General features: G+C 46.3%; 1 protein-coding gene across 1 annotated transcript in view; it reads right to left on the reverse strand.

Annotated features, from left to right (window-relative positions):
• LOC141542885 (SCO-spondin-like) overlaps nucleotides 1–10,000 on the reverse strand; it is an 83,996-nt gene that overhangs the window by 43,149 nt on the left and 30,847 nt on the right. The window contains exons 43-50 of the mRNA XM_074267569.1: nucleotides 9,367–9,508; nucleotides 9,133–9,286; nucleotides 8,789–8,855; nucleotides 6,474–6,531; nucleotides 5,261–5,395; nucleotides 4,712–4,858; nucleotides 1,344–1,514; nucleotides 1,032–1,196 (exon numbers count right to left, since the gene is read on the reverse strand). Of these exons, the coding sequence (XP_074123670.1) occupies nucleotides 1,032–1,196; nucleotides 1,344–1,514; nucleotides 4,712–4,858; nucleotides 5,261–5,395; nucleotides 6,474–6,531; nucleotides 8,789–8,855; nucleotides 9,133–9,286; nucleotides 9,367–9,508 (1,039 nt within the window). The remainder of the gene's footprint in view (nucleotides 1–1,031; nucleotides 1,197–1,343; nucleotides 1,515–4,711; nucleotides 4,859–5,260; nucleotides 5,396–6,473; nucleotides 6,532–8,788; nucleotides 8,856–9,132; nucleotides 9,287–9,366; nucleotides 9,509–10,000) is intronic.

The raw sequence follows: 10,000 nt of genomic DNA on the forward strand, positions 1-10,000 counted from the left end.
CTGGAGAAGTTTTAGGAGATTAGGACCTTAATTAACAAGAGCTTGCTTGGGATATCTGGGATGGGGGAAGGCAGACCTTCCATAAGGTTTTACCAGGTCTCTTGTTTTGTCCCCATTTCTCCTCTTTATCCACAGTAAATACTCAGAGGAAAAAAATAAAATAAAACCTGTGATGGGCAGGGAGGGTGGGAGGAGGGAGGCTAATGAAGGGCAGAGAGGAATAAATTGTTTGAGAACTGTCCTGTGGAACTGCATCAAGGCCAGAGTGCCCTCTGATGGACATTGCTGGGGGTGACAGCAAATGAAGAAAGGCAAAAGGACTTTTCCCTGGACGCCACAAGAAAAAAGTGTCTATTCCTTTTCTTGTGCAGCAAGATAATAGTACAAATATGTATGCATCTATTGGATTTAACATATGTTTCTATCACATTTAACATATATTGGACTACTTGCCATCTAAGGGAGGGGGTAGGGGAAGGGAGGGGGAAATTGCAAGGTTTTGCAAGGATTAATGTTGAAGAATTATCCATCCATATGCTTTGAAAAATAAAAAGTTTTAATAAAAAAAAATTAATTACCATGAAATCTAAAAAGAAAGAAAAGAAAAAAGTATCTATTCCCCATCGGAAGTCCTGGTAAGACTAGGTTGACCAGCAAAAAAAAAGTTGTACTGTGCTACAAGGTGCCCAATGCTCCAGGATTCCTTTTTTTTCCCCTGAGGCTGGGGTTAAGTGACTTGCCCAGGGTCACACAGCTAGGAAGTGTTAAGTGTCTGAGGCTGGATTTGAACTCGGGTCCTCCTGACTTCAGGGCTGGTGCTCCCTCCACTGCACCAAATAGCTGCCCCCCAGGATTCCTAAAGAAGACCGTTTCCCTGGTTTCACCTCAGTTTCTCCATCTGTAAATTGAAAGACTGGTGCTCTCTCTAGTACCAAATTCTATGAACCTCAGGTAGGAAGAAGATCATGACCCTGGGCTTCCTCAGGTGTCAGGGCTCTATACAGGAAGGGTTTTTTTTTTCCTGGGGTTACCTGGACAGGCCTGCAAGAAACAGGAGCGACTTTGGAAATCTTCTTGGGGACAGTCGCCGCCGGGCAGTGGAGCTCGAAGCAGGGCCCTCCGCTGGAAAGTCACCCCCAAACCACAGCTTCTACTGCAGCTGCTCCACCCAGACCAGGGGGCCAACATGCAGTCCACTGGAGGCGAAGGGAACAGGGACAGAACCAGGAAGGCCTATGGGTGTGGGTCCCAGCATTAACAGGGGCCCAGGAGATGCCTAAGCAGGGCCAGCTCCTCCCCCCTTCCTGGGTTCCAAGATGCCATCTGCCCAAGGGTTCCCATACCACAGCCGTCCTCATCAGAGCCGTCCTGGCAGTCAGGTTGCAGGTCACAGCGACGCTCAGCGGGGAGACACTCACCACTGCGGCAGCTCAACTGCTTGGGGGAGCAGAGAGCTCCCATGGCTGGCAAGGTGGGCTGGGTAGCCGTGGGTACCGCAAAGGGTGACGGTCTCACTGCCCACAAAGGGAAATAGAGAAGGAGACAGGTCATTTGTCTACATTTCTGTTCATGTCCCCACCTCCCCAGCTAAAGCTCCAACCAGTCAGACATGGGGCTGGCTGAAATAAAGCCTGATAACCCTATTCTTCCCCAGAAAAACCGTCTTGGCTAAGGACTGGCCCAACTTCCTAGACTCTTTTCCCTGTACTGTGTGCCAAGTTATGTATGTGTGCGTGCACAAGTGAGTGAATGAACAGATGAAAAGGATCTGCTGAGCCCTTACAGAACACTGTGATAAAGGCCACTTTTGGAAACCGGATGGTTTCTTGGTCAACACTGACTCAAAGTTCTGACTGTGTTTTTTGAGGAGCTTGGCCTGCAGTCCATCGATCCTCAACGGGTCAGTGGACAGATTCCACAGCCATTCCATGAACTTGGAAAAGAAAAATCTTAATTTTCACTGACTTCTCATTGAAGTGATTTCCTACAGTTATTTTAACTTAATTCAAAATTTTTTCAATTATTTAATTCAATTCTTTTATAACATTCTGAGTCTGTCCATGGATTTCATCAGACTGCAAAAGGGATAGATTCAGATCACACACACCAAAAAAAAGTTAAGAATCCTTGGACCAGAACAAAAAAGAACCCATTAGGTACTCTATGGCCCTTATCCTTTTATCTTTTAGTGGCCCATGGATACTCTTTTCTGATTGGTCACATTCTTGCTATTCCTGGTTCTGATTGGATGAGCTCTGTGCATCCCTTCTGACTGGGCAGCATCTCTACCCTCCTGATGCCAGAATCAGGAAAGCTGTAAGCAGTAACTCCTCTCCTGATTGGACAGTTTCAGGGTATCCTTGTTCTCACTGGTACCTGGGATAGCCAGCTCACCTACAAGGGCCCAGAAAGGATGAGCACTTTAAGTTATCAGAAGGGACAAGGCTACAGAGGATGGCCACTCTGCATCTCAGATTTACACGCAATCCTCCATACACCGTACTCTGCTTTTCAGACCCGCCCTCCTTCTTGTTAGGAGCCCCAAGCCCTTCCTCAGACTTGTGCTCCCTTGTTGTTGACAACTTGTCTCTGTAACTCTGCCCTAACTGGCTTCTGTTCAATGGAGAGAAAGCTCCTGAATCTGAGCAGTCAGTGGTTTTCTGCTGCCATCCACTGGGCCTTGGCTGCTATGGCTTCTCGGGACCTCAGCTTCTCTTATGATTTAAAATAGATCATCAGAGTTTTAGAGGTGGAAGGAAGACTGATGGGCAGAAGGTGTGAGTGATTGCTGCAAATAGATGGGGGAAAACCAAGCTTAACGTGTTAAATTCTGCCCTGAGAAAAATACGTTTTGAAAACGTTTTAGATAAAAACTCATCTAAACTTACCAATCCAGAGGTTGGACCTAAGAAATTAACTAGCCCAACTCCTCATTTAGCAGCTGGCCCAGACCAAATGCAGCATTAGCTAGAGGGGGAAGCCTCCTGCCCATTTCCCAATCTATGGCAATCTGGCTTCTGATCGCACTGCCTAAACTCTCCAGCGTTAAGCAGTGTGTTAAATGCTCACTCCAATGGCTTTGGGGCCTCTCTGCAATTTTTGACACATAGACTTCCGGACGCTCTCCCCTTCATTACATTCTTTAATGATATTTGGGTTTGGGTTTTGTTTTGTTTTTTATTCTCCTTTTTTAAAATTCTCCTTCTACCTCTCTGCCTGCTCTACTCTATATTCTGTGCTGGAGTAACAGCCTGTTCCCCTCTTTCTTCTTACTCTCCACCAAGGCTCTATTCTGGACCCTCTTTTTTATTCTCCCTGCTCTTTGTCTTTTTGCACAAGCTTGGACTAGACTTCCTTCTCCCTTCAGCCTCAGAGAATTCCTATCTTCCTTCAAAGCTCCGGCTGAAATATCTCATCTGTCGAGGTCAGTTCAGTTTAGTGGCTTATCTATGTACGTTTTGTGTTCCCTCCAAAAGAACAGAAGCTCCTTGAGGGCAGGAACTATTTCAATTTTATCTTTATCTCCTCAGAATCCAACACAAAGCCTTGCACTTAGTAAATGTGGAACTCAAGTGGATTGAAATAACAGCACAAACATTCTATGTTGATTATTCTGTGAGAGCTTCCCAAACAATATCTTGTGGCTGTGATTAACCCTTTACCTTCTAGGCTTCCTCAGAATCTACTGTAGAGCCCAAATTCTTAAACGGAGAGTTGCAACCTCATATGGGGTCTTATAACTAAATGTAGGGGTCACAAAATCATGATTTATTATCAGTAAATGGTTGATTTGTGCACCTATTTTATATACCTATATATCCAGGGTAAGAGGTCATAAATGGAAAAAAGTTTAAGAAGCCCTGGCATAGAATACTTTGTACTTAATAAATAGCTGAATAAGTGAATAAGTAAATGAATGGATACTGATTAGAGTTCTAGATTGGAGTCAAGAACTCAAATCCAGCTATGCGACCCTGGGCAAATTACTTCACAAGTTTGCCTCAGTTTCCTCACTTGTAAATGACTTGGCCAGGGTCACACAGTTCCTGCTGGGCTGAGCTGGACCGGACCCAGCTCTTCCTAATTCCATAGTCAGTGCTTCCATTTTCTGGGTGCAAGGGAAGGCATAAATCTAAAACAAAAACTTGGAGAAATGTCTCCTTGCTGACTGTTGGAACTCAAGCTTCTCATCCAAACTCCCTTGGGTGCTGAATCCTATTAAGAAAAGCTAAAAAATAAAAACCTTTAAGTCCTTTCTATTTCGAATATAAGGCCTTATCCTACATTTTTGTGAAGATCAGAAGAGATAATAATTACAAAGGGCTTATCACGGGGCCTGCACATAGGCACTGTGTACATTTTCATTATTATCATGGGCACATTCTATAAGATGGGCTGCAGTCGGCCAACCCCGCTCACTCTAAGCTGGATCACTTGCTACTTCCTGTCTCTGAAAGGTGAAAATTGAGAAAAGACCTTCCTTCTCCTAGCTACAGCAGCCTACAAATGTATTCGTTCTCTCAATAATCATTTATTAAATGCAGACTATTTGCAGATAAGCCTCAGTACCTGCTCTCGTGGAATTTACAGCCTAGTGCCAAGTCGTGCCAGGTTTTGCAGAAAGAAAATATTTGTCTGCCAAGGTTTTCTACCTGTCCCTAAGTCCAAGTGCCAGCCCTTGCCCTCTGCCCCAGTCCTCCTCTGTGCTTACCGCAGTGCAGTTCATCAGAGCCATCGAGACAGTCCTCCTGCCCATCACACACCTGCTTGGGGTCCACACAGCCCAGGAACTCACAGGGAACCTGGTCTGGGCTGCACAGCACTCGAGGGAAGGGCGACCACCGCGTCGCGCTCGAACCTGTGGGCGTCGTGTCAATCCCATTCACTCTAGAAACAGGACTGCTTCTCTACCCTCCCTTAATCACCATCCTGGCTCCAGGTCTTAGGGGATCAGGTATCCAGCCTGTCCCCGTCTTTACCCTCATTCCTATTACCTCGGAGCACAAGCACCCTGGCAGCAGGAGGCAGGAAATGCCAGTCTTGGGTGTGACATTTACTGTGAGACCTTAATCAAGTCCTCTAACTTTTCCTAAGCCTCAGTTTCCTTATCTCTAAAATGGGACTATCTACCCACCTGCTGCTTATTGTGAGGAACAAAGTAGATCATGTCAATGAAAGCATTTTATAAACATGAAAACATCATCCAAATTTGAGCCATTGTGGCCGTGATGTCTACCCCAACATAAGGGATCATTATTACCAATGGGGGGCTGAGTAGGAGTCACTGCAGCAATTTTGGGCTGAAGAGTCTGTGTTCTGGGTGGCTCCTTTGTACTCAGGGAGGGAGATTCCGAAGCTGGAAAAGTATCCTCTGGGAGGACACCAAGGCCTGGTTCTGTCAAAATAAATAAATAAATAAAACCAAGAGGTTAGCTGGTCTGGGACCCCCTGCGAGACATTCCTTGAATACCAGGAAGAAAGTAACCTCAGGGAAAGCAGGTTTGGAGCAGCTGGGAGGCTCAGAGTTCAAATCTGACCTCAGATACTTGCTAACTGTGTGGCCCTGCTCAAGTCACTTAACCCAAGTTTACCTTGTTTAAAGCCCCACCTGTAAAATGGGGACAATAATAGCACCTACCTCCCAGGGTTGTTGCAAGGATCAAATAAGATAATAATTATAAAGCACTTACTTAGCATGGTGTCTGGAATATAGTAAGCACTATATGCGTGTTAGTTTTTATTGTTGTTATTATTAATTATTTCCTTCTTCCTGTAAGGTAAGCAAATCTTACCTTGGTCTCTTCCCTGTCATATGGTCTGACCCTGACATGGGTGACCTAGATGGGGATGGAGGATATGGAGTAAAGCCTCCCTTCCAAGCAGAAAGGATTTAAGGGTTTGGGGGAGGTTAGATTTTCTTAATAGAGTTCAGCTTCACCAGTGAGCAAGGAGACATTTCTCCACATTTTTGTCTTAGATTTATGCCTCACCACCCCTTCCTTTGCATCTAGAGAGTAGAGACACTGGACCTGGAGTCGGGAAGACAGGGATTGAAATCCAACCTCAGTCCCATAGGAACCGTGTAACTCCAACCAAATCATTGAATTTCTCTCATTTTCCTCCGTTATAAAAAATAAGGATAACAGCACCTGTCTCATAGGATCATGGTAAGAGCCAAATGAAGGCAAATCACTTGACACAACAAACATTAGAACTGCTTTTTCTGGACTTACAGGAAGGATTGCTAGCCTTTCTGTGTGTCTACTTCTGGGAAAAAATAATAAAATCTGCCTTTTAAGTATTTCAAAAACTGCTTTTCCCTCCTCCTCTTTCTTGTCTAGTTTTTGTTGTAAAATAATTTCCTGGATGAAGGAAGGTGGGGAGATAGATTTGGAAATGAAAGTCATAAACAAAAGAAGTCATTTAAGTACTATTTAGAAACCATCATAATAAAAATTAGCCATCATTATTACCTATGGGGAGGAAGGTTGACTCCTGTCCAGGAACCCAGGCTTCAGTATCCAATGGCCCCTAGGAAGAAAAAGAGTTCAACGCCAAACCCCAGGCCTGATTCCAGTTCTCCCATTGTCCATAAGCCCTCACCATGGGCACACTCCCATTCTGATCAGAAGCTCTAAGGAGTCATCTCCCCATCACTCTAGTCTCACAGTCCACTCCCCTCACGCCCTAATCACTTAGCCCTCTTATACATCACTGCTTCTGTGGCAGACCAGGAAGACACTTAAAAACTAGCCTAACCTGAATCGCTCAACATCAGTGAATAAGCCTCTGACTAGGGCCGGCACCCTGCCTTCTTCGGGGCACTCACGGGAAAGTTGGAGGGGGCAGGGGGGTTCTACTGTTCTCCAGAGTATGTCTACTTTCTCCTCTAAAGTGGGGCAATACTTCTCAACCACTCTTTCACTGCTACAATATATGTGTGGCTATTCACACATACACCCATATACATGTGTATGTATAAATACATACAGATATGCTATTCTTATTGCTATTGTTCAGGCATTCCAGTCACATCCAACTCTTCATGACTCCATCTGGGATTTTCTCGGCAAAGATACTGGAGTGGTTTCCCATTCCCTTGTCCAGCTCTGTTTACAGATGGGGAAACTGGGCAAATAGGGTTAAATGACTTGCCTAGGGTCACACAGATAATTGGCTGAGGCTGTATTTGAACTCAGGTCTTTCTGATTCCCTGTCCAGTATTCTATCTACTATCCCATCTTGGTGACTTAAGAAATAGATATAAATATGGTTTTATAGACAGATGTGTATATACACACACATATTGTACATACATGGCTTTTATCTCTACATAATGTATGATATGTGATACTTAGAAACACATGTGTATATAATGTGTATATTCGTATATGTCACATATTATGTAATCAGTTGTGTGTTTAAGATGCAGAGGAAAACAAATCCAATTCAGAGGACCTGGTTTTGAGAGTTGAATCTACTGTGTATTCCATCTATAATCTTATCTCCTAAACCATTCTGCCAGCTCCCTAAGAACAGGGACTATTTCCTAGTATAGTATAGTATAATACAGTATAATATAATATATAATTTTAGGAGTCATATATTATATTATATTATTATATTATATTATATTATATTATATTATTTTATTTTATTTTATATAATATGTGACTCCTAAAAAATCTGAGGCCCAAGAACAGAAAAGTGACCATAAGGAGGTGTTGGAGTCAGTTCCAACCATTTCCCAAGAACTAATTGTTAAATTTTCAATATGAACATTTACTCCTCCATCTTCAACTAAGTGCCACAAATGAGAGCTGAGCTTACTGTTTTGTCCTTAGTGAAGAAAGAGATGGAGGAGGTATCAACAATACAGATTAAGTTTTTTAAAAATGGATCTTTTTGTTTTCAGAAAGCTGGTTGTTAAACATTTACCAGCACACCCCTGGGTTAATTTAATTATAAAAGCTGCAGTCATGCTAGACAATCTCTTTAGACAGCTCTCTTAGTCCCTGGGATGAATCAGAAAGGAAACATTGTGGACAGGATAAAGGATGATGGAACACGCCTCTGGGGGACCTTGAAAAAGCCCATTTCTGTGTTCCAGGAGAGGTTTGAAGAGGAGTCCAGCTCCTAACAGGATGTGCAGGAGAAGAACAGAAGCAGGGAAGCCAGAGGAAGCCGAATGGGGCCGAGGGAGTGGAAACGCGGGTCCAGGAGTGGGAACACTGGGGGATATCAGGACCGAGACTATAGTCCTGAGGCAGCATCCGGGGGAGGATACAGGCTCTGCTCCTGGAGAATCCCGGGCAACCTAATTTCCTCACATATAAAATGAGGACTTTGGGCTCATGTTTCCAGCTCTTAATCTATAAATCTTGATTTTAGCCCAAGACTGGGAGGGAGAGACAAGCATTACAAAGCACCTACTGTGTGCCAGGCACTGTACCCTGCTTTAAATATTATCTCATTTGATCCTCACAACAGCCCTGGGAGGAATGTCCTCTCATTAGCATCCCCACTTTACAGCTGGAGAAAATGAGAGAGATGAGGGATGACTGGATTTTAGCTTGGTTCGTCCTGACTCCGGGCCCAACGGTCCATCCATCCTGGCACACCAGCTGCCCCAGCAACCAGTGGGGGTAAGCAGAGACCAAGCAGGACGGACTAATCAGGGAGAGCTTCCTGGAGGAGGGCAATGTGCGCTGGGAGGCTACATGGGAGCACCCCCTCCCCCCCCTCCCAAAGCCTCCATCCTTATTCCCCGAACCTTGTGACTTCTCACCTCCTTGGTCCAGGGCGTTGGCTGCATGAGGCGGGCAGGAAAGACAGATGCGGTGGGCTCTCTGGGCCTAAAAGGAATAAGGAAGCTCTGGTTGACCCTCCGGGCCTGCAGATCCATCCCTGGCTCTTTTTCTTATGACTGGGGCCTGGTAATGGGGCAAGACCCCAACCGTGGGAGACGAGGGGGGGGTAAGAGGCCCCGGTGGGGCTAGGGCCCCCATCCAGACCTTGACGATCCCCTTGAAACCTGGAGTGCAGGGAACCGGGTAAAACCTGACGTGCCCATGAGCAAAAAGGCAGCCCCGCCCCAGCCTGGAAAGGCCGTGGTTGGAGGCCCAGACGAACCTGGCAGCACTGGGAAGCGCACCGGCGCAGTCCTCTTCATCAGAGCCATCCCCACAGTCCCCTACGCCATTGCACACGGCCTCCCGTGGGACGCACACGCCATTGGCGCAAGGGAATTCATTTCCGGGGCACGGTGGTAGCGCCGGGCTGGACACTGGCGGGCAGGAATCGAGGATCCTCAGTGATGGTTCCCCCATCCTGCCCCTGGCCACACTCACACAGACCTCTCCCTACCTGGGTCACAGCCCAGCAGTTCTACCCTCAGGAAGATGCTGTGGCGGAAGTCCCGGGGGAGTATCCGGACATGCCGTGCTTGTACCAGCCGAGCGAACGTCCTCACTGCAGGTGTCGAGTCATCCCGGTTCCCTGGGAACAGCTGTGAGGGAGGAGGACCGGCACAGGTGACGCAGCCCCTCCCCACGCTCTATGACCACAAGCGCCCTTTCTCCCAGCCCCCCCGGCTCTCTAGAATAGACCCAGCCCGGGCCACCCTGAGCAGCCTGGATTTCTCATCCCCACTCCAGACTTGTGCACTGGGACAGGAGGAGAAGTCAGCCCGCTCCTTGTTCCCTGCCACTCCAGGCCCTTCTTCTGCCACTATCACTGCAATCTCTCCTCCCTGGAGACTCCGTCCATCTCTCGGTGTCCCTTTATCCAGATCCCTGCTATTATAACATACCGGCGGCTCTTCCTCCCTTTCTCCAGGAGTTCAGTGTCTGACTTACACTCTTCCTCTCCCCCCAAATCCTGTCCGCATGTTTGGAGATATTTACAAAGATGTCAATGTCTTCTCCCGAGGCATCAATCAATACACATTTAATAAGCACCTACTACGTGCCAGGTACTTTGCCAGGCTTAAACTAGCCGT

Source organism: Sminthopsis crassicaudata, chromosome 5, assembly GCF_048593235.1.
Source record: "Sminthopsis crassicaudata isolate SCR6 chromosome 5, ASM4859323v1, whole genome shotgun sequence".
Classification (NCBI taxonomy): domain Eukaryota; kingdom Metazoa; phylum Chordata; class Mammalia; order Dasyuromorphia; family Dasyuridae; genus Sminthopsis; species Sminthopsis crassicaudata.